The sequence below is a fragment of the Macaca fascicularis genome, chromosome 2, assembly GCF_037993035.2.
Source record: "Macaca fascicularis isolate 582-1 chromosome 2, T2T-MFA8v1.1".
In the NCBI taxonomy this organism is placed as follows: Eukaryota; Metazoa; Chordata; class Mammalia; order Primates; family Cercopithecidae; genus Macaca; species Macaca fascicularis.
The window spans coordinates 10,837,832-10,862,129 of NC_088376.1; the positions used below are offsets into that span (position 1 = coordinate 10,837,832).

Genomic DNA, 24,298 nt, shown 5'->3' on the forward strand with positions numbered 1-24,298 from the left:
AAGTATCTGAATGCCCAGCCCAGACACTGGCACCAAGTGTTTAATAATTGAATGTTTGAAGGAAGAGTTTATTTTGCATGCTTCTCTGCAACTGCAGCAGCAGTAACCTAGTGCATAGTGAGCACCCTTTTTAATAGTGAGCACTCTTAAAAAGTTGTTGGAGTAAATAAAAGAATGAACGACATCCTGCCCTAAAATTTTTGATGACGCCTTCTATCAGTCAAGCCAGCAGAGGGCAGGAGAACTCAGCTTAACCACAGCATCCTCGCCGGTGGGCGGAAGCAGTCCAGAAGCATGCGCTGAGCAGCAGGTCTGGTTGTTTTGTAAGATTAGGAAATGCACAGCCAGAAAAGGATAAAGACACAAAGCATGAAGGTCCAATCTGGGGATCTCGAAATCTCTGCACATGAACCTCCAGAGCTTTCTCTGTAGACTAATACCCTTATCAGGCAATGGGATTTGGCTTTAGGCTGACTGTCAGGTACATAGAGAACAGGACAGGCATTGCCAATCTTGCAACAGGATTTCAACCACTTGGTTGGAGAGATTCAAGGAACCTCACAGTGTACTTGTTCATGGAGAGAAGATAGGATTAAAAATCAGAGGTTCAGCTGGGCACGGAGGCTCACAGCACTTTGGGAGACCAAGGAGGGTGGATCACGAGGTCAAGAGATAGAGACCACCCTGGTGAATGTGGTAAAATCCCATCTCTACTAAAAATACAAAAATTAGCTGGGTGTGATGGCGCACACCTGTAATCCCAGCTACTTGGGAGGCTGAGGCAGGAGAATCTCTTGAACGCGGGAGGTTGCAGTGAGCTGAGATCACACCACTGCACTTGAGCCTGGGTGACAGAGCAAGACTCCATCTCAAAAAAGAAAATGGAAACAAACAAACAAACAAACAAACAGAAAACAGAGGCTCTGACTCTGAAACTAGTTATGTGGCCTCGAGAGAGCTCCTTTTCTTCTCTTGGCTTTGGTTTTTCCATATGTAAACTGAGGGGTAGGACTAGATCACTTTTTAGATTCTGTTCAGTAGGTGGATCCTTTGTGGCTTCAGTCCTGCCCCTGCCCTCAACTCTAGGGGGTAATAACAGGAAAGTCAATTAAGCAGGTGCTTTAGCCTCAACAAGTCAAAGCCAACCTCATCGCCCCTGGTGTTCTCAAGAGAGAAAAGGGGAGTAGTGGTTGAGTAAGAAGAGACAAATAGGAGACAGAAAAATAAAAAGAAAAATGAGACAGAGGATTGACAGGGACAAGAGAAAAGCAAAAAAAGGAAGAAAATAGAGACAAATATAAGAGAAAGATGACAGGGAGAGGGAAGAAGAAACGGAGCTGAGTGAGATAAGAGAGGAATGACAGTGGGCAGTGGTTTATGACTTACTAGTTTTCTAGGGTGGTAACAATCCAGTTTCAGACTAGAATTAAGCTTTTAAAAGACACAGATCTCTGAGCCCAGCCCAGACCTGTGAATCAGAATCACTTCAGTTGGGATCCAAGCACCTGTGGTTTATAAATGTTTCTCAGGCAATCCTGGTGTGAAGCCAAGGTTAGGAAACACCTGTCTAGAGTAATACTAATAAGTTTGAGTGTGAGAAAATTGGAACTGTTGCAGAGATACTTTCATCCCATGGCGGATTTTTGTGCTTATGTGGCTTCTATCGTACTTTTTCAAAAGGGAGGTTTCTGGATCAAGTCAAAGGGGAACTTTGCCATGTATTTTCCGCTGTTCCAGGAGACGGGGCCATTGATTCCTGGCCTCATTTTCCAGACCCTGCACTGGAGGGATCTGACCAAGAGAACACCTCCCCTGTTGACTGCCCTGGGAAGGCTCATGGAAAACCTCAGGTTTAATGCCTTGTTTTAGGAAGGAAAATAGGTCAAGTAAAGTGGGAGATATTCTCTGGGTGGCATAGTGGGGTGGAACACTGTTCAATTTTATTTAATCGGGAAGCCCTGAGCAGAAATCAGAGCAACAAGCGCGAAGCTTCTGGAGAGTCCAATGGACCCACAAAGAGAAAGGGAAGCTGAGAGAATTAGGAAGAAAACTTCCTTACATATCTTACCTTTCCTCTGAGAAAGGCAACGCTGGAGCGACAGTGAGGGCTCAGACATCAGCCCAGCTGCACACTAGCTACGTAACTTAGGCCTCCATTTCCTTGCCTGGCTGGGGTCATTATGTTATTAACACACTTAAGCAATTGTGAAATACTACATAGAGGTGAGTTAGCACTGTTGTTCACTTCTATGTGCACCAGGAACATATGCCTATTTCAGTGGTAAACAGATCTTTCCTCCCTTGGTCTTCCAATCAATATGAAGACTCTTACATTTGCAGTGACTACGTTAGCATACTCACATGACAAATTCAGTTAGTTCTTAATATAGAGGAACATTTACACTGAGCCTCAGCATTTAGATTTTTGTCCTTTCTGAAGCTCAGAGATGACTAAGGGATCAATAGATAAGTGTTCCTGAAAGTATCAGCTACCTAGGGTTGGGGGCTGTGTGTGTTTGTGTGTGTCAAGTAATACAGACCTCAGTTAGCTGCCGTTCATTATGCTTGTCCTACTTACAGAATCCACAGAGACCCACAAATAAGGACAGAGAAATTTGTCTTCAACTCAACCATCATTTTTCAACAAATACTCTGTGCTTAACATTTTCATAGTCACCGAGGAGAAAATAAAGACAGTTGAGACAAGGGTTCTACTCTCAGCGAGCCTCAAGACTTTTATTTTTATTTTTTATTTTTTGAGATGGAGTTTTTGCTCTGTTTTCCGGGCTGGAGTGCAGTGGCATGATCTCGACTCACTGCAGCCTCTGGCTCCTGGGTTCAAGTGATTCTCCTGCCTCAGTCTCCCAAGTAGCTGGGATTATAGGCACCCACCACAATGCCTGGCTGATTTTCTGTATTTTTAAAATTTTTAGTAGAGATGGGTTTCACCATGTTAGCCAGGGTGGTCTCGAACTCCTGACCTCAAGTGATCCACCTGCCTTGGCCTCCCAAGCGCCTTGACACTTTTAGATGAGACGTACAGACTCCCAAGGAACAGAAATATGTGAGGGTCTCTGCTAGGGGCATGAAAGGCACACTTTTGGACACAGGAGTGGGCCCCATTGATTCTAAGTGAGAAGCTCTTGGAAATATCTTAGAATAGGCTCCATTATCTTATTAGTTAGAGACGGGTTAAAGATATTCCAGGAGAGGAAACAGCATGTGCAAATGGAGATGGGAGGGTCCAGGGAAGAGGAGTGTTTAGAGGGATTAGGAGGGCTGGCAGACAAGTAACCATGAAGAGGTAGACTCATGGGAAAGTCACAAAGGAAATACAGCTGTCAGGCTGCTGTGTGTGCATTTGAACACACTGGCACTGGGGACTCATTTAAAGCTTTTGAGCTGGAAAGTGACAGGATAGGAGACTGCTGCAAGAAATGAGCCTGAGATGTCACCACCCATCCCTCTCCAAGAACAGGTAACCTTACAGGTCTTTGCCCTTTATTACCTAAAGCAATCACTTTGGCCTAGGCTTTGTGGAAGGTGGTGAAAGTCGATTTGTCAGGGAGGTCTGGCTCTTCTACCATCAGCAGTTCCAGGGGCTTGAGCTGGGAATTTTCCAGCTGAATGGAAGCCCTTGGAGGGTTGCAAGTTTTAATTCTTGTGCTCCATGATGGTGGGGTTGCTTAGAAGAAAAGGTCCCTATGCGATGTTCATCCATGCACCCTTGAAGTGTCTATATACTCATAGCCTACCGCTATTCCCAACAGCTCATCTCACGCAATCTGTCTTCTGCTGCATGGTTTCTTACTCCAAATTGGTCTCCTTCTCCCAGCTTTACTTAAATCAAACCTTCCACTTGCCAGCTATAAATCTAGAAGACAATTCAACAAATGAATCCACATTAAAATGTTAACAGTTACTAAGTTTTAATGTATTATACCTCCTAGGTAAGTACATGTAAGGGAGAAGAGAGTATTTTTTAATGGAAGGATTTCAGCACCTATCTGCTGCATTTCTGTGAGATCTTTCTAGACCTTTAAATCACACCCGACACATTCCCACTGAGAAAGGTCTGCATGCTTCTTGGGTCAGAGCCTCAGCAGAGTCTCCAGCTCCCAAAGTGATTGACTGGTTCATTGGAATCACCTTCGGCTTAGGACTGGTTGCCTCCATCTGAGCAGCGATAAGAAAACCTGTGACATTTTATGGGCTACCAAGCATTTTCATTTACATTGTCTTATTTGGTTCTCAAATCTTGTTTGAGAAAAAGAGAAGATTAGCAGGTCCATTTTAAGCAGATGCAAACTGAGTACTTAAGCCTGGGGCCTCAGACTCCCAACCCATGACTATTTATGCTCTTCCATGTTGCTTCTCCTCACTGACTTTATTTCTCACTGTCTTCTGTCTGGAAAATAAAATGGTTTTCTACTTGCAACATGTCCAGGAGAAATTTTTGGCATAAACCCACTTCCTGACCTCTCTGGAATTTGTGAAACTTGAAGGCATTTGAGAGATCATCTGGATGACTCTCTAGGCATTGTTGATGGTTCTTCTCATTTCCTTAACTCAACATCCAAATAAACCATCATTGTATCCTGCTTACTATACTTCAAAGTGAACTTTAAGTCTAACCAGTCCTCATCTTCTTCATGGCTACCACCTTCGCCCCAAACATCATCTTATGTCACCTGAAGTAGGTCTAGAGCACAGGATTCCCAGTAAAAAAAAAAAAACAGTTGGCCATGGGACATTTCAAATAAAATCTGTGTTCCTTTTGCCCTGGCTCCTCTTCTCTCTTAAACACTTCTTAGACTCTGAGGTTATCTCCTTTCTTGAGCTCTTGTGCTCCTACAATTAATTCCCCACTGAGCAGAAGGCATTATTTTTAAAAGAATCAAATCAGGTCCGTTTTCTTGCTCAGAAGGGTTTCCCTGCCACAGCCTTCAAGGCTCTCTGTGATCTGGTCCTGGCCTGCCTTGCTGACCTCATCTCCTAACCCTCTCTGCTTTAACCACTCTGTTCGAGTCTTTGCCTTGTTGCTGCTGTTTGCATTTACCAAGCATACTTCTGCCTCAGGTCTTTGCACTGATTGTCTTTGCACTCGGGTCTTTGCACTGATTCCACCTGAGTTGGAGATATCTTTATCCAGATATTTGCATGGCTAGCTCCCTTGCCTCAAACAGCTCTGTTCAAAGAGCTCCTCCTCAGAAGCATCTTCCCCCTACCATTATGCTCTATACTTTGCTTTAACCCTAACATATTTGAACATACCTGGATTAATATGTTTATTCTTTGTCTTTCTCAGGAGGACTACGCCTATCCAGTTCACTGCTGTATCATCGGCGTCAGTCTAGCAAAGCTTCTCAGGAATTAGCTGTAGAAAGAGGTTGAGTGAATCAATTTTATGGATGGAGAAATTGAGGTCCAGAGTGAGAAGGGCAGGTCAGTAGCAGAAACAAGACTCAAGAATACATCTTCTAATAGGCCTGGGAAATGCCCTCTGCACCCAACCTCCTTTCTGGTATTACATAAAAACCAGGTTCTCTTCCAATATAAAATTCTCATCTTGAGAAAATGATAACATCTTAACAATAATAGTACATTCTAGTTTGCCTTTTTATTTCCTCAAATTTATACTCATTAATTATCAGAGCTGGAGGGAACCACAAAGATGACCTGCCAAGTTTTGTTTTGCAAATAAAGAACCAAGGCCCAGAGAGGATGTCCCATGGTTGGTTGTGGCAGAACCAGACTAGAGCCCAGGTCTCTCAACTCCCACTACAGGCACTTTCTCCTTCCTTACATTGCTTAACATTGAATGTCTACGTCTAGTCACAGATTATGTTGCTTTGTATTAAAATAAGTTTCTACTCCTTATACTGGCAGGTAGTCACGCCAAAATGTACATTCCACAAGGGAGGTGGGAAATCATATCCTGTCCAGAAAAAACTGCACATGAAAGAGGCTTGGATGCCTTCTAGAGGTGCATGTATCCCGGCTGCAGACTGCTCAGCCAGGAATCTCTGGCATCTCTGAGTCAGGGAAGCATGAAGCATTATCAAGTGAAGTAACATTCTCCCTGTGACCATGCCACTTCCTGCCTGTGTGCCCTCGTGTAAGGCACTGAAGGTCTAAGTACCTCAGTTTCCTCCTCTGTGAGGTGGGAATAGCATGCCTTGAAGTATTGGATGAGAAAGTGCTTTGTGAGCCACAGAGGACTGGGTAAGGATTCCTAGTGAGCTCGGTTGGTCTGGGAAATAGGGTCCCCAATACAACCACAAACCACTTTTCCCTTCCAGCTTTGAGACTTGGGAGAGATGCCCTGGGGGTTGATTGCAGAAGGCTCCGGTTGGGAAAGTTTGAAGTGCTTTATGCTAAACCAACCTTTAAGCTATAACTCACCATGGAGGGCTCAAGGGAGAATTTGTGTTCCTTTTTGTCCTGGCTTCTCTAATAAGTGGTTCTTAGACTCATAATTCTCCAGGAAGTAAAAACAATAAAAGCAAAACCCATAAGTCATCTCATTTACAGCCTCAGCTCTTCAGCAGGGTGGAGGGAAGCAACCGTTTACTATTCATAAGTAGGTACTTAAACAGATAGAGATCATGAAGTGTTTTGTTTGTTTGTTTTTGGTGAGAAGCAGCTGAAGAGGGAAGAAGAAAGAGAAGAAGAGAGACAGGAGAAGGAGACATGTCTTGAGGCAGAGACTGGGATAGGCCCTGGCTAAGCAGGGAGAGAAGGCAGGGAAAGAGCCGACCTGAACCAGACCAAACTCAGAAAATGATTGAGAAGGGCAAGAAAAACAAAGGAATGAGGATACAGAGTCAAGAAAGGAGACAAAAGAAGGATTGAATGAGCAAAATTCTGAAAGATAAATTTGCAGAAAGGTTAAGGAAAAGGAGGAAGAAGAAGGAGGAGAAAGTGTAGAGGGAGAGGACAGGGATGGGGAAGGAGGGGAGCAAGCATCCGGGGAAGGAGAGAGAAGAGATCCTAGAGCACAGGGGAAGATGGGGAGCTGCTATTTGTTTTTCGACTGCCTCCTGCTTTAGAAAAATCCTCCTTTCCTACTCAGTGGGAATGCCAAAGACCACATCCTGGATACAGGAGATATGAGATCATTTGGAGGTACGGAGGGACAGTCACACTGATAGAATTAAACTCTGAGTCCTTAGTCAGGGGCCAGAGAGAGTTGCAAGATTTAGAGAAAATAACATGTATTTCCTAGGGCTGGGTTCCACAGCTCCGGATTCATTGATCTCTTAGACTATTCTGACACATGTGAATGACTTTTTAATGCCCCACTTTGCGCTTAGTCTTGTCAAGACCTGGAAGCTTTAACACTTCTTGCTGTGCATTTCCTCTTTGCCTTGGATTACAGGCACAAAAGGAAATAGTGACAATTATTCAAGCATTCAGGATACTTCCCAAACCTTTCTGCCTTCTGCCTCTCAACACTGTGGTTCAGGTCTAAGTACTGAGAACATTTTAATACATAATGTGAGCTTTGCATGGTTTCCGGAGATGCAGCATATCTTTTTAGCTAATATTGGCTTTTTTGAAGCTCATAAGATATCAGCTCTTAAAGATCCTGCAGGGATCATCTCGTCCATGCTAGGAAATTAGTTGGTCCTTCCTCAGTAAGGAACTATTTAGATAAAAGCAGTCAGAACTCTGGCCTGAACAGCAAACATTTAACCAGAGTTCAATCAGAATTCAAGGACAGGTTTTCTTAAACTTTCTTTGTGTCTAGGAGATCAGGCAGAGCTGAATTTAAGAATCTTTTGCTCCTTTCCCACTATAGATACACAATAGTGGTCATATATGTTTTGGGAGTTCCTAGACTTTATATGTCTAAACTGGGGCTTCCTGACATAAAACTATGCCTACTGGCCAGGAATCTGTTAGAAAACTCAGAGCTTGGTAGAAGAAACTCTGGCTTTGGAATGTGGAGGTCTGGTTTTGCTCAAAGTATGCAGTATGTGAATGAGAACAATTTACTGACCATTACTCGGCCTTACGGATTCAAATTCTGAGGTTTATTGGATAATTTCTTAGATTGCCTTCCAGTTCTAAATTTCTCAGCACCAAAATGAAGTCAATTTCAATCTCTCTGTCTCTCTGCCTCCCATACATATACACATACTCATACATACATATGGACACAATAGAAAGGCAGGTAGATCAGAAGTCTCAGTTGCTGAGAATCAGGGAGGGAGAGTGAGCCCGAGGTACCTTCTCCCCCATTTTAGAGAAGAGTGACGTTCTTTCAGAGCCCTGTTACATCTTCAAGACTTTTGATGAGATAATGGAGGAAATAAAGAGGGCGCAGTCCTTTTACTGTCCATATTTCATTCCCAGATCTGTTATTAGAGGAATGATTCTGATCTCTACCTGCCATACACATGTCCTTTTGCATTTGTCGGGCCTTCCTAAAATGTTTGAGTATGATGACAGATGGAGTTGTCTGGGTACATTTATGTGCATTTAAGGGTGATAGTGTATTTGCTCTTTAAGGGCTGAGTGTTTGAGCCTCTGTTTGTGTGTAATTGAGTGTGCATGTGTGGGAGTGAAATTATGGAATGTGTATGCTCATAGCACTGAGTGAAAATAAAAGATTGTATAAATCGTGGGGCTTGTGGAATTGTGAGTCCCTGTGCGTGTGCAGTATTTTTTTTTTTTTTTTAAGTAAGACTCTTTAGATCTTGTCGCCTCCCCTGTCTTCTGTGATTGATTTTGCGAGACTAATGGTGCGTAAAAGGGCTGGTGAGATCTGGGGGCGCCTCCTAGCCTGACGTCAGAGAGAGAGTTTAAAACCGAGGGAGACGGTTGAGAGCACACAAGCCGCTTTAGGAGTCGCGAGGTTCGGAGCCATCGCTGCTGCCTGCTGATCCGCGCCTAGAGTTTGACCAGCCACTCTTCAGCTCAGCTTTCCCGGCGCCGCCGAGATGCTGTCCTGCCGCCTCCAGTGCGCGCTGGCTGCGCTGTCCATCGTCCTGGCCCTGGGCGGTGTCACCGGCGCTCCCTCGGACCCCAGACTCCGTCAGTTTCTGCAGAAGTCCCTGGCTGCTGCCGCGGGGAAGCAGGTAAGGAGACTCCCTCGACGTCTCCCGGATTCTCCAGCCCTCCCTTACCCTTGCTCCTGCCCCATTGGTTTGGACGTAAGGGATGCTCAGTCCTTCTAAAGAGTTTCGGTGCTTTTCTGGGTCCCTCATCTCCCAAAGCTCTTGAGAAAACTTTCAAAGGCTAAAATCCCCTTCTAACTGTTTTTTCCCCATGATAAGCGGAGTCGGGCACAGTTCAGGTGAGTTCTTACTTGGTATTCAAGAAAATTCCAAAACCTGGGTAGTTGTCTGGGCACGAAGCGATGATGGCGTCTATCCCTGGTGCTGACCCTGGGAAGCGCTGACCCAGGTGCTGAAACGCAGACCTCGGAAGCTGCTACCTCTTCGCGTATCTCACTTCTAAACGTCGGGACTAGGGCAAAGGGGCACTCTAAAGACCAAACGCAGTATGTTCGAGATTGTGAGAAGTCTCGTTCCCTTGCAGTTTACTTGGTAAAATGGTAAAACAATTCTACTTTGTAGCTCGTGATATGAAAATTGAATTAAATTGTTGGCACACACTTTATCTTACCAGAATGGTCTTAATGTGTGTGTGTGTGTGTGCGCGCGCGCGTGTGTGTGTGTTTTAAGCCTACAGGGACAGAAAGATTGCAGAAACATTTGAGCTCTTAAAGTCTTTTTGTGTAACTTGGTAATTATAGCAATTACCCTTATTTTTATATCCTGGATTGATTTTAAATGTGACAAAAAATGCGCAGCTGTAAAAACTGGATTTTGTGTGTGACCAAATCTGTTCTTTAATTTAGGCTTTTCAATTTTTTTCCATTGTCCTCCCTCCTTCTCTTTATCTCTTTTTCTATCCCTTCTGCCATATACAGGAACTGGCCAAGTACTTCTTGGCAGAGCTGCTCTCTGAACCCAACCAGACGGAGAATGATGCCCTGGAACCCGAAGATCTGTCCCAGGCTGCTGAGCAGGATGAAATGAGGCTTGAGTTGCAGAGATCTGCTAACTCAAACCCAGCTATGGCACCCCGAGAACGCAAAGCTGGCTGCAAGAATTTCTTCTGGAAGACTTTCACATCCTGTTAGCTTTCTTAATTAGTAAAGTCCATACCAGACCTCTGATCCCTCACCCCTAAACCCCATCTCTCTTCCCTAATCCTCCAAATCCTCAGCGAGACCCTTGCATTAGAAATTGAAGACTGTAAATATAAAATAAAATTATGGTGAAATTATGAAAAATGTGAATTTGATTTTTATTGAGTAAATCTTTCTGTTCAATAATACATAATAAGCTTGAGTGGTGGTTTCAGTAAAGTTATTTGAGATAGGCACGTCAATGTTCACAAACATCTATTTAAAATTCTCAGTGGCAATAAAGTTTACGTTTTAAATGATAACTATTATAACATGAGTCATTTTAAACCTAAATAGTTTCACATAACTCTATGCATTCAAACTTTAATTTAATGATAATTACTGGGAGGGGCTGACAAAAACATTAATTACATATTAAATACACCTAAATTATATGTTTGACTATTGAAATGAGTGTGTGTGAATAGTTAGGCTGAAAAATCCAACTATCTACCAGGTTGATATGTAAAATACATAACATATGAAAAGATGGAAGGAAAAAAGTCTTTTAGTGGTTGAGAAAAAGTCTGGCTTAAATAGCTAAAATGAGGTTCTGAATTTGTTTCTAGTTTGTAAACACTTATCTAGAGAAATACCATTGCTTCTGTATCTTCTTTGACAATCCTCTCTAATTGAACAGTGCTAAATGACTGTTTTAAAAGCAAGCTTTTAAGATATTTTTTTCTCGGGGAGAAATATTGCTTTTATTGTAAGATTCCTTCTGGAAGTACCATAGGTTGCAAGAAATGCACATTGGTTTACCTCACTGAATGCTATCCATATTGCTGGTATTGGAGCTCAAAACCATAATTATGAAATAGCTGAAGGAGACATCTCTGGTATTCTCTTAATTTTATCAATATGGGAGTCAAATAAAAACACAAAAATTATTCTTAAATTCTCAGTAAAGGTGGTAGTCTTATAACAACATGCTAAATGGGACCACTCAAGACAGAAATGGAAACATTGCTAATTTAATTTACAGAGACCTAAAGAGATATCCTTTGGGAGATGTGTGTTTTAGCTATCAACTGCATTTCTGCGTAGCTACTGGAATAAAAACCAAACATAAATATCTAGGCTCAATATAAATCCTTGTAGTATAAACTAACTGGTCGTATCATAAAAACATTTAAGAAGAGCTTAATATTTTATAGAAAATATTTGTGTTAGATAATACACATTTGAATGTGGCTGGCTTAGAGGAAGTTAATTTCTGAACAGCTGATCAAACAAAAGAAAAAAAACCAAGCCACTTTACTAATCTCTGTGAAAACAGAACATCCTTTGATGCTCTGGTATATCTTTTATTTACAAGACATTTAGGTGTGGGGATTAATGCATGTCCACTTATGGGATCTGTCTGTGCTAAATGCCTTATGTACATCTGGCTACCAAAAAAACCTCAGTGGAGTAATAGCATCATATTATAATTAAAGCACAGATGAGAACACAACTTAATGATTTTCTGGGCCGTGTATGAGTGTCAGGGGATTTCGAGTTTTTAGTACCATCTTTGTTGTCAGTTCTCAATAGTAGTACGAAAATAATTGGCTTGGGAGGCTGAGGTGGGGGCATCACGAGGTCAGGAGATCGAGACCATCCTAGTTAACAAGGTGAAACCCCCTCTCTACTAAAAAAAATACAAAAAATTAGCCAGGTGTGGTGGCGGGTACCTGTAGTCTCAACTACTTGGGAGGCCGAGGCAGGAGAATGGCATGAACCTGGGAGGCAGAGGTTGCAGTGAGCCAAGATAGCACCACTGCACTCCAGCCTGGGTGACAGAGTGAGACTCCATCAAAAAAAAAAAAAAAAGAGAGAAAGAGAGAAAGAGAGAAAGAGAGAAAGAGAGAAAGAAAGAAAGAAAGAAAGAAAGAAAGAAAGAAAGAAAGAAAGAAAGAAGAAAGAAGAAAGAAAGAAAGAAAGAAAGAAAGAAAGAAAGAAAGAAAGAAAGAAAGAAAGAAAGAAAGAATAATTGGCAAGAATTATGTAGTCATATGCTCACATACATACATATTTTTAAAGCTTAAATTGAGTAAAACATCTGAACATAATCAACTATCTTTCAGCCTCAGTTTGCCCACTTCTGTAAGCAGAGGGTCGTATTAGAAAAGGCACTCACATCTCTTTTAGATGTGACTGCCAACTGCTATTTTGTGCTTTGACATTGACAAGGGTGCTCAAGGAGGGCTGATTTTGGGTTGTTTTAAGTAATATGTAGAGTATAGCTTTGTTCTGCTTTGTTTTATTTTACATATACAGAGGATCTTGCTTTTTACTTCCTATTTAGTTCATTTGAGTTCCTTTTAAGTCTGATTCACTGAAAGAGTCTAGCATTCTAGCCTGTTTATTACCTAGCCACAGTGAATCATCTATATATTTTCCTTCTTGCCTGCCACAACCATGTGCTTCAGCCATCCTGAGCAGCCTGGTATTTCTTTTAATGGAAAAAATTGGGCTAGGTGTTCTTTACTGCTGGACCTTACTTTTCCCACCCGAAACTAGGCACACAGCAGAACTAATCCCTTGCATTTATGACGATTCACTGAGACCATGTATTTAAAATTCTTAGTACACGCTGAACAGTAAATAAATGTTAGATGTTACAACTGATGTCAACTTTTTTTCTCATATGTGGTATGCTTCCCAGCCTCGTTTTCTTTGCCTTTGCTATTTCCTGCTGTTTCCACGGGATAAACCTAATCTAGTCTTGAAGGTCCATATTACATACTTCTTGCCCATAAAATTCTTCTTTTATACCCTCAAGTGGAATACCTGCCTTCTCTAATCTGTGTCTTAGTCTGTGTCTCTTTCATGGCGCTTATTTATCACTTTGAACCATTCGTGATAGTTGCATGAATGTATGCAGAAGAGTGAGTGGGTGTTTGTGTGTGAACTTCCTTCGAATAGATATGTGTCTGATTCATATCTATGGTCCACTCAGAATCTCATACAGTGTCTTATGTATAATAGTGTCTCAGTGCTCATTGAAAAAGTGAGTGAATGATCTATGAACTTACAGTGTCTAGTGAAATAAATCTCTATTTATGAGGAGGCAACATTCTTATTGCTTTAGTTGGCATAGGAAAATGACATTAGTGGCCATTTTCTGTCATGCTAGTGTGATGACAGAAATAGCACATAGTTATGATTTTAATAACCACTAAAGCATGTGGTTAGCAGACTCAGTCATTTTGGAAGCTTCAACCCATTTAATTTTCCTTTACCATGGTACAAAACCCTTGGCAGGGCTGCTTAACTGTCCATCAACTATGGGGCTCACAGTTATAGAAAATTAGATTCACTAACCTTTTTCTCACATTTGTTTATTTCAAGATCATGTAGATCCATTTTTGACCCTAATACATGGCCACTTTTCTTGGCCTTTACTGAAACTATTCTCAACATATTGACAACTCAGTTTTATAGTGACACAAAGTATACCTTTAATTCTAAGTATCCAATATGAAAGGAGTCTCAGAAATGATATTGTCCTCACCACTTATGTTACTGCAAGATGACTTGGAGAGATTAAGGTTTCTAAGAAAACAGTAAGTTGCCACAGAGTTTGAACAAAGCTAGACTCTCCCTCTCCTATCTCAGGGTTATTTTGATTATTCCACTACACTGTCCCACAAGGAATCTACCATTCTAGATGATTGGTATGTTTTATTAGTCTGATGTGAATACTAATTTTGTTCCTGGAGCTTCCTTACCCTCCACTAAACAGTTTGTTTTCTTCTGAAAGGGAACAAGACAATTGGTACAAAATAACGTGTACATTAGGAAGAAGTGGTAAAGGCATTGAATAGGAAGAAAAGAAACTCAAGGGACTGTCTTTCACTAGATTAGACCCAAGAAATAAAGGATGCTTCTGTCCTGGTGTGGAAAAGAAGTGGCTGTCCCAGAAAATAGAAAATTTTTAAAATGAAGAAATAGTAGTGTGCCTTGAGAGGTAGTCTTCAAATCAGTCATGGTTCACAACCACAAAACTAAGGAGACACTTTGATGACCACACCCCTGGCTCTTTAGTAAATGAGAATGAATGCTTCAATTCCAGGGGTTCTTCTTTTTATTACCTAAAATGTGCCTCAATGTCAAGGATGTGCTGGAAACTGGGAAACAAAGTTTACATGTCAAGGACCCTGCTTTCAGGAAGCTGAGTCGAATAGGTAACATACATTCATAAAAAATAACCAATGTTATAATGGAAGTTTGTACAGAGTGCTAGGAAATGACTTCTGTAGGAGCTGGGAAAAGCTGTCAATGACTCCTCTCTCTTTCTGTGTCTCTCTCGCTAAACTATTTTTTTCTTATTGGTTTTTAATTATGTTTTAGAAGTCTAAATGGTTTTATTCTGCATGAAATGAATAAGTTATAGGTATAATGATGTAGTATACACTTTGATAACATAATCCACATTAGCTTGAAATGAGTTAATATTTCTCTTGCATATGAAGAAATGGAGAATCAAAGAGATTAAGTAACTTGCCAAAGGTGTCCCCAGCTGCTTAAAGGTAGAGATGAAACCAGGTCATCTGATTTCCAATCCAGTGCTCTTCCTACTGTATCTTAGGGAAAAGAGCAGAGTTAAAGGAAAATTGTAACTTGCTGGGCAAATTAAGAATAGATCAGCTCTAGGCCATCTAACTTAGCTCTTCAATTTATAATCCAAATGGGTATTACTACTCTATTATTGTTAGAGGAGAAAGTGATTTAGGCTCTGGGATTGGGATTTCATTTTGTGACTTTACTAGGGGCATTATTTCCAAGGAATTATTTGTAACCTTTCTTCTCATATATTCAATGTCATCGCTTTAACTTTACTAAATGAATAAATGGATAGACACACAAAAAATAAAATCAGTGACCTCATGTTTTAAGCACTCCTTTTGTCATTAAATTCCTCATACACAGGTTTTAGTACAACTCAGGATGTGGGCACATTTAGCCTTAAGCAACTACGAATTGACTGGTCACAGTCTTTACTGCACAGGCCATGATATCTGCCTCCGTCATGACTGGGTAGTAGCCATGTCTTCCACCCTCTGACCTTGTAGGTGTACCTGTAAAAAGTTGGCCTGAGCTGAAATCTGGAGACCTGAGTATTTCTTTTTTGAGATTTATAAATGAGGTTAACTTTTATGTAATAAGCATTTATGTCATTGAAGTTGATATACCTCTCAGGGTCTCACATGAATATTCTAGGTCACATAAGTAGTAAAGGGTCTCATATAAATATTCTAGGTCACAGAAATTGTCGTTTTATTTCTATTAGCTTCATATGTTTTTAGAATATGGTACATTAGGATGATGAAGTTGTTATCCAGATATTAAATAGTACTATTAATATAAATAGTATTTCAAAGAAATTCAGACATTTAAGGTAAAGTTCAAATAGTTAAGAAGGATAACGCATTTCTAGTTAATTGCTGCTTAATTCTATCTTTAGTACATTTTTATTTCCAATGCTGCATTAAGGTCAGATGACACACTTTATGAAGGAAAATATTAAACTGCCCTAAAACTGCTGTCCTTGGGTATCAATTTGTTCAGCTACAAAATGCACATCATGAGAGTTAAAATTCTATATGTAGTATATTCTATACTACATATAGTAGTATATTCTATACTACATATAGTAGTATATTCTATACTACATATAGTAGTATATTCTATACTATATGTAGTAAATTCTACATGCAGTAGGACGTAATTTTCCTCTCACTTTTCCACGTACATTTACTCACCACCCCAAACAAGGATGAAAAGCAACGATTTTACTAAACTTCTCACCACTCCCTTCTTCATCATCATTTTTGTTTGTAATTATACGTGGATTAGCAGGACGGACTCATGTGTAAGACCCCTAATCAAGTTCTGCAGTCTTTGCAAAGTCTCCTGGAATTCCTCAGTAATCAGGCTCTTTCTCTCATTGGAATTACCAAACAGTTACTTTTGGGTTACTTGTTTTCATCGCAGCAAACTGATTTCTGAAGTTGTTGCTGCTGCCTTCCGTCTTCATTCTCCTCTCCTTCTTCCTCTTTCTCTTCCCAGTTCTTCTTTTCTAATACACACTTTGAGTAACCCACCCCTCTGTGTATTCTCAGCAGTGTGGTTGAAATTGACTCCATTTCCAGTTCAGGAATGATATTAGAATGGATTAAGCCATTTAGAATATATCATCCCCTAGACAAAGGGATTGGTTCACCTATAGTCACATGACCATAAACTTCTCTGGGCACTACTGGGACATCTGACAGTTCTGATTGTGGATGAAGAGGTAGTCCTGAGAGCTTCTGTCAATCATATTAAGATTTTCTCTGCAGTTTGAAAGCCTGTGTTGTAGAAGGCAGAGTGGAGAGATATAATAAAATTGGGTATTTTGTGTACTTATTAAAGTACAATATTAACCTTAATTTTGAAAAATACCTCACCATTATATTTTTTGGTATGTATGATCCAATAAGTTCTCTTTATTTTTTAAAAGTCATTTGGGTAAGATTTTCCTTTACTTTTAACCGAATTTTTCTTATTCACATGCACCTAGTACTATCTTGTGTTCCTAGTGTTGTGTGTACACATGTACATGCGTGTTTCTATGGTTATGTTTTTGTTTACATATTTATAGCGACTTATATATTGATGTTTATCCCAACGTTTCAACATGAAAGTTCTGAGGAAGAAAAGGCTAGGCTTTACTAGACTTTTTATCTTTTGAAAACTCTAGTATGTGACTGGCATATACTAGCTTCTTTACAAATGCCTTTGATAATAAAGGAAAGAACCACTTACAATTTTAAAAATATTTTCCAATTTATTAAAGTGGTCTACAATCTCACTGGAACTTCACACATTTTATAATTCATAAGTTAGACGATAGAATAGTAATTTATAACTCCATTTTTATAGATATAGAAACTGATGTTCAAGGTATTTAAACCACTTGCCCAAAGTCGCCGATAGCTTACATGGAAAAGTTTAAAATTAAGACCGGCTTTTCTGAAGAATTAACCCTTAAAAACATGTGGACAATTATTATTTCCCTTACCTGAGTGCTTTCTTCTCCAGACTAAATTCCTTCAGTTACTTTAACATTTCTTGCATAGCCTAATTTCAAATTCTCCTCACCACTTTGGACGCTCTGTCCAAGAACTGTTTAAATTAATCTATATTTCTTAAAGGGCGATATCCAAAACAATATGCAATATTACAAGTGACAGCTAATTAATACCCTCCAAAATGGAACTGCTTCATCCTTCTAGAGTAGAAGAGGTTCCCTTCTATTAATGCGGCCCCAGAGCGGGGCTACAGTGCTATAGTTGTTCACTTTCGGTGGGTGCTATCTTGTTGTGAAGAACCATCTATAAATCAGTCCTAACTTTTGTTCTTAATCAAGTAGTTATAAGGAATCCCTTCATGAGGTGGTGGATGTGGGTTATCTACCCATAGAAGAAGCAGTGTAGTAGGTGTAGAGACTGTGGGTACCTGGGACCACTGGCTTATGCTTACTTGCACCTTCAAGATGTGTATGAGCCTTAAATCGTACATATCATTCTCATTTGTTAATGAAATGCTGCTGCATGCACCTAAGCTTATGGGCTGGTGGATCAGTCAGTACTCAATTCCTGGAAACTCAGACTGCAGTGTAACTTGGTAGACTCCGGTCAAGCATTCAATCTCTACTAGGGTCTAGGAAGAAGCCAGAAGCTGTGGGTTTTTGGTTTTGTTTTTAAAGGAGCATGGTTATCTCTACAGGATAGAATAGCTTAATTCCAAAACATGATTCATCATGAATCACCTACAGGAGCTAGCCAAATCTTCCCTAAAGCCCTCCTATGTGCCACATGCAATCCAAACAGGATGGCTCTTTTGGGAATTATGGTCAAAATGGTAGAGCTGCTTATACTGAAGCCCAGATCTATTTGAAATACTTATTTTCTTCTAAGTCTTTCTAAAACCTGGGAGATTTTCAGATTACTTGGTAATGGGCCTCAGTTGTATGTCCAAAAAAGGTATATACTGCTTCCATCCTAGAATCCCACTAGCTATTTTGTCTCTTTTCATTAGGAGGCGAGAATAGGTGCATCTTACTTCATCTTGGTAAGAATATTAATCATTCCACCATGAAGACACATACACGTGTATATTCACTGCAGCACTATTTGCAATAGCAAAGACATGGAATCAACCTAAATACCCATCAATGACAGACTGAATAAAGAAAATGTGGTGCATATACACCATGGAATATTACACAGCTATAAAAAAGAATGAGATCATGTCTTTTGCAGCAACATGAATGGATCTGGAGGCCATAATTTCAAGCAAACTAACACAGGAACAGAGAACCAAATACCACATGTTGTCAGTTACAGGTAGGAGTTAAAGATTAGGAACATATGGATACAAAGGAGGAATAGTAGGCACTGGAGCCTACTTGAGGGTAAACGGTGACAGGAGGGAGAAGAATAAAAAACTATCTATAGGGTACTATCTTTACTATTTCAGTGACAAAATAATCTGTACACCAAACCCCTGTGACACAAAATTTACCTATAAAACAAACCTGCAGTATACTCCTGAACCTAAAATAACAGTAAAAAAAAAAAAAAAATCTCAATATGACCCAGACCACTAGATCCCTAGATATTTCAGTGAAGTTGAAGGCCCTTGAAGTTTTCTGGAATTCATTTGGCACCTTGTAGCATGCATGTGTCTTACCAAGATGTTTAGAGATGTTGCTCTATTTTGCTCATCTGTTCCAGTCTCCAGTGATATCCATGTAATGAACAGGCACAATGTCCTGTGAAATGTAGAGGTGACTGTTCTGAGTGGATTATGTAATAACATAGAGTTTGAGAGTTGATGTACCCCCAGCTAGGATCATGAAAGTATATTCCTATCCTGGCCAACTAAAAGAAAACTATTTCTGTTGATCTTATCAACAAGTATAGAGAGGAAAATACATTCTCCAGATGAACAGCTATATACCATGTGCCAGGGAATGTGCTGTTCTGGAGCAACAGTTGCAGTTGGAGTTACTATTTTAATAGTTTTATGACACCTCACTGCCATTTTTCAACATCCATCTGTCTTCTGCACAAATCAAATATAGGTGACTTGTGTGGAAATGCTACAGGAATTACTAGCTCTGTATTTTTTAAGTCTTTGATGGTGACACAAACCTCTGCAGTCCCTCTTGAGATGTGGTATTGTTTTTGGTTTGCTATTTGATAGGTTGAGGCAGTTCTTTTGGCTTCCATCTGCCTTTTCTACAACAATGGCTCCTTTCTGTGGATCAGGGAGTCATTTTGGGAATTCTGTCAGTTGGGGAGATTTTCTATTTCAACTCTGCGTTTTAGACCTTGGGAAGATCCCCAAAGTGGGTACAGGGACACATTGTGCTTATTGGGAGATGAATCTGAACTAAAAGTTTATTATCACCTGATATCCATAAGCTCCTACACTGACTTGTGGACAACAGTGGAGTTTTGATTTTGTAAGAATTAGCATGAGTTTGGAGCTAATATCCAATAATTGCCCCCAAACCCTGGCAATTTCTTCTTTCTTAATATACAGTTACCCTGATCAATGCATGCAAATCTCTTTGGGGAGGTTAAAAGTATACATTTTTGGCTGTTTAGCAGGGTTCTTCCTCAAGTAGATCAGCCTTCTCTTCATTCAAGGAGCTCTGGTCTGTGAACTGGCTCAAATATTGGAACTGGTTGAAGTGTTATAGCTTTTTATTGTGGCAATTCAAGTCACCTTGATATCCACTAGACTTAGAGAGTTTTTTTAAAGAAATATATATACATATAATATATGTAAAATATATTTTATATATATGTAATATATAATATATAATATATGTAATATAATATATGTAAAATATAACATATGTAAAATATATTATATATAACATATGTAAAATATATTATATATAACATATGTAAAATATATTATATATAACATATGTAAAATATATTATATAATATATGTAAAATATATACAAAATATAAAATATATTACATAATATATAAAATATATTATATAATATAGATAAATATATTATATATAATGTATATAAATATATATATAGTATATAAATATATATATGATATATAAAAAAATATAATGCCCATTGACTTCAGTTTCAGGGAAAACCAGGATCAATTAAACAATACTGAAGATCTCTGTTGGTCAAATCATTTTGACTTCTACTTTACTTCTACTGCTTGTTGTGGTAAAGCACACTCACCTCATCTCTGGCTTTAAGCACCATTATTGGCCTCTGATGCCCCAGGATCTGAAAATAAAGTGGACTCCCAGGAATTCACGGAGTTCATTTTAATGACAGCAACTTTTACTGCTGTTTCCGGCCTACAGAGGACAGACTTCATGAGGCTTCACAGAGCTCTGTGGGCGTTTTCCCATTCACAGCCTTGGTAGAAGAGTGTTGCTGGTCCCTCTCACAGGTCATAGGTAGGAGGTGAATGAGCAAGTGTTATGTGATAAAGCCACTCCAGTATTCCAAGCTCCTCAATCCAGGATAATTTCCTCTGTCATAAACCAATAAAACATTACTTTAACTTTATTTAGTGTAGGCCACTTTAGGGTTTAGGTTCCAATCAACTAAGCAAGAAAACTCTGAGAGCCACTTCTAGCCACCAGAGCTAATAGTACATATAACCAAGAATATCTCCTTAATATGCCCATATTAACCAGTTTAGTCTAATCTAACATTATATTTCTTTCATTCTTAGTATCCATTCTCATACAAATCTCTCAGTCTTTTTTTCAACACTTTTTAGCAAAATTGTAAAATTTTTTTGGTGGTACTTTCTCAAGGTCACTCCTATACCTTACTGCCTGGGAACTGTTGGGATTTGATTCTATGATAGCTCCAGAAACAAAGGAGATGGTGGGGATACATCCTAAGGAGAAAGGATCAGCAGCCCTTTTAAGGCCACTGTTTTAGTGGAGTATTAAAATTTCTTCAAGAAAAGGGAGACTAACTTCTTTGGACAAGGGTAAAAGGAGACTTGGCAGAATTTAGGGGTTCAAGTTTCCTAGCTTCACCAGAATCTGATCATATATCCACATCCACCAGTCTTCAATATCCTACTCCTCTCTAAACAACACATTGAGCCTAAAAGACCTTTTCATGATATTAATTCAATTTGCAAATAATTTTTTCATTTTTAGAATTGAATTTTGGTTTTAGTTTTAAGAAATCTTAGCCTTGTAGCTAAGGAAATAAAAGTCACTTTTCGAGTAACAATAGATGCTTTCTGGTCACTTACCTACACATTGAGCTGGGAAATTAAATCCGTGAGCTCATATTTTTTTCTCAGGTTGTCCAATACCATTATTTCCAGTATCCTCCTTATTTTCATGAAAATGTTCTTGGTAGCAAGTACTTGGCCATCCAAAGCCTTGCTTTCTATAAGTTCTTGATTATTGGCACCTACAGGTGGTAATTCAGGTAAATTTTATGTCATGGGCTACAAATATCCCCTTTACCACAGACTTATTAATGCCTATAAGTATAATGAATTCTGTTAATTAGATAGCCCAGAACCAATTCAGAGAATCCGTCTTTAAGGTCCTGTTCCCATGGGACAAACTTTGGTACCAATTTCTGTATCAACTGGAATTTGATCAGGATTGTAGAATCACTATCAGTGATATGGAATACAGGACTTTTAAACAGAGATTAAACCTTACACAGTTGTGGGGGGCTGGTGATAAAAGTTTATAGGAGACTGCTTTGGTGGTTTGCCTGAAGTCACTGTAGTCAACAGTGATAAAAGTTGAGAAGAAAAGCTGACTGTAAAATGAGATGAACAAGAGAAACCTGGGAACTGTGTTAAGTAGATTTCATAAGAATTAATAGGAATCCACCAGGCACCGTGGCTCACACCTGTAATCCCACACTTTGGGAGGTCAAGGAGGGCATATCACGAGATCAGGAGATCGAGACCATCCTGTCTAACACGGTGAAACCCCATCTCTACTAAAAATACAAAAAATTAGCCGGGCGCGGTGGCGGGCACCTGTGGTCCCAGCTACTTGGGAGGCTGAGACAGGAGAATGGTGTGAACCCGGGAGGTGGAGCTTGCAGTGAGCCGAGATTGCGCCACTGCACTCCAGCCTGGGCGACTGAGTGAGACTCCGTCCCAAAAGAAAAAAGAAAAAAAAAAAGAATTAACCTGAATCCTTATCTGTCTCTCACTGTCTCCAACCTCAACCACTTGAGAGACTTGTAAAAACAGCTGGTGTTCTTGGGCAAAGATCTGTGTACATGCTTGTCCCAGGAGTCAGAGAAGAAAAAGAAAGGGATATGGTGGGAGCTGGAGCAGCTATGGACCCAGCTGCTGCTCCAGGTCACTAAGGTGAGCCAGCAGATCAATGGCAACATGTGCAAATTGCAGTGCTTCCTGGAATCCTACATCGTACAGGTTGCTGTCTCACTTTCACCTTCTAAATCTCGTGTAAAAAAAAAAATTTTTTTTTGAGACAGGGTCTCCTTGTGTTGTCCAGGCTAGAGTGCAGTGGCACAATCATGGCTCACTGCAGCCTTGACCTCTTGGGCTCAAAATATCCTCTCACCTCAGCTTCCCTAGTAGCTGTGACTACAGGTGCGTGCCACCGTGCCTGGCTAATTTTTGAATTTAAAAAAAAATGGAGATGGGGTTTCCATGTTGCCCAGGCTGATCTTGAGCTCCTGAGCTCAAGCAATTATTTCACCTTGGCCTTCCAAAGTGCTGGGATTACATGCGTGAGCCACTCATGTAAATTTTTTTTATGTCTAGCCCTAACCTGGAATCTATGCCAGGTGGGGGATTCTGCAGAACATAGCTCCAGCTTAACTAACCACGGTTGGTAAGAAGTGTAGGCGAACTCATTTATTAGAACTTCTTTATTGATAACTTTTTAATTAGAGCTCTTACTCTCTTGAGAGTACATTTCAAACACATTTACATTTAGTGATGAGTGCTTCTGTGTATTATTAAGGAATTGTGTCATGGAAAATAAATCTGGAAAATATGGCATAAATGGGAGCAAAAATTATTGTCTCTTCTAATTTGTCTTTTCTAATTTTTCAGTTATCTGTATAAGCAATAGACCAACTATTGCATGGCCTAAAATGTCTATATTCTGATCAGCGTATCAGTACAAGTTGTCCCTTTCAAACTCTTCACCAAACAAGCTCAATTCTGCAGTGTAGAAAGTAACACAGAACGCAAGAATGATAAAACATTGTAGAAGAAAAAAAATTAAAATCCACTATTAAGAATTTTAAAGGCAGCAGAGGAATTAGAGTGTCCAGGTACAGGGAAGAAAAAATAAATTATAAGATTATATTTGGAAAGATATGTAGTACAGATAAAATGAAAAAATAGTGCCTCAAGTTGGAGTTTGCAATGTTTCCAAGGCCGAACTATATGTTGTTTACAAGAAATGTATAAGCATGAAGACATAGATAGATTAAAAATAAATGATGACAAAGGTACACCGTGATAATCAAATCAAAAGAAAATGGAACGTTTCATATTAATTTCAGGCAAAGAAGACTTCAGAACAAGTAAGTTATAGGGATAAGCAGGACATTACATAATGATAAAAGAGTCAGTCCTCCAAGAAGATTATTATCATTAACATGTATGCACCTAACCACAGAGTATCAAAATGTTTGAAGTAAACCTGACAGAGGTGTAAGGAAAAATAAACAAATCTACAGATAAACAAATCTATGGTTGGAGACTGCAATGTCTCTCTATCAATAATGTGCATATCCAACAAACAGAAAATCAGTAAGGATATAGTTGACTTAAACAGCACCATTAATCAACTAGAACGAATTGACATTTATAGAATACTTCAGCCAACAAGAGCAGAATACACATTTTTCTTAAGCTCACATGGAACATTAACCAAGACAGACCACATTCTGAGTCATAAAACGTATCTAAACAAATTTTTAGAATTAAAATAATTAAATAAAAAAAGTAAAAACATCATACCAAGTATGCTCTAAGAACATAATGAAATTAAACTAAAAAATCAGAACAGAAAAATAGCTGGAAC

General features: G+C 39.5%; 1 protein-coding gene across 1 annotated transcript; it reads left to right on the plus strand.

Moving 5' to 3' along the window:
• Nucleotides 1-8,841: 8,841 nt before the first annotated feature.
• Nucleotides 8,842-10,309, plus strand: SST (somatostatin). The gene is made up of 2 exons (XM_005545442.3): nt 8,842-9,086; nt 9,944-10,309. Exons 1-2 carry the CDS (start codon nt 8,949-8,951, stop codon nt 10,154-10,156), a joined length of 351 nt encoding a protein of 116 aa, XP_005545499.1. The 5' UTR covers nt 8,842-8,948; the 3' UTR covers nt 10,157-10,309.
• Nucleotides 10,310-24,298: the final 13,989 nt, after the last annotated feature.

Coding starts and splice junctions, on each gene's coding strand:
- SST (XM_005545442.3), top strand. CDS start 8,949: ATGCTGTCCTGCCGCCTCCAGTGCGCGCTGGCTGCGCTGTCCATCGTC. Junction 9,087..9,943: donor CTGCTGCCGCGGGGAAGCAG/GTAAGGAGACTC, acceptor TGCCATATACAG/GAACTGGCCAAGTACTTCTT.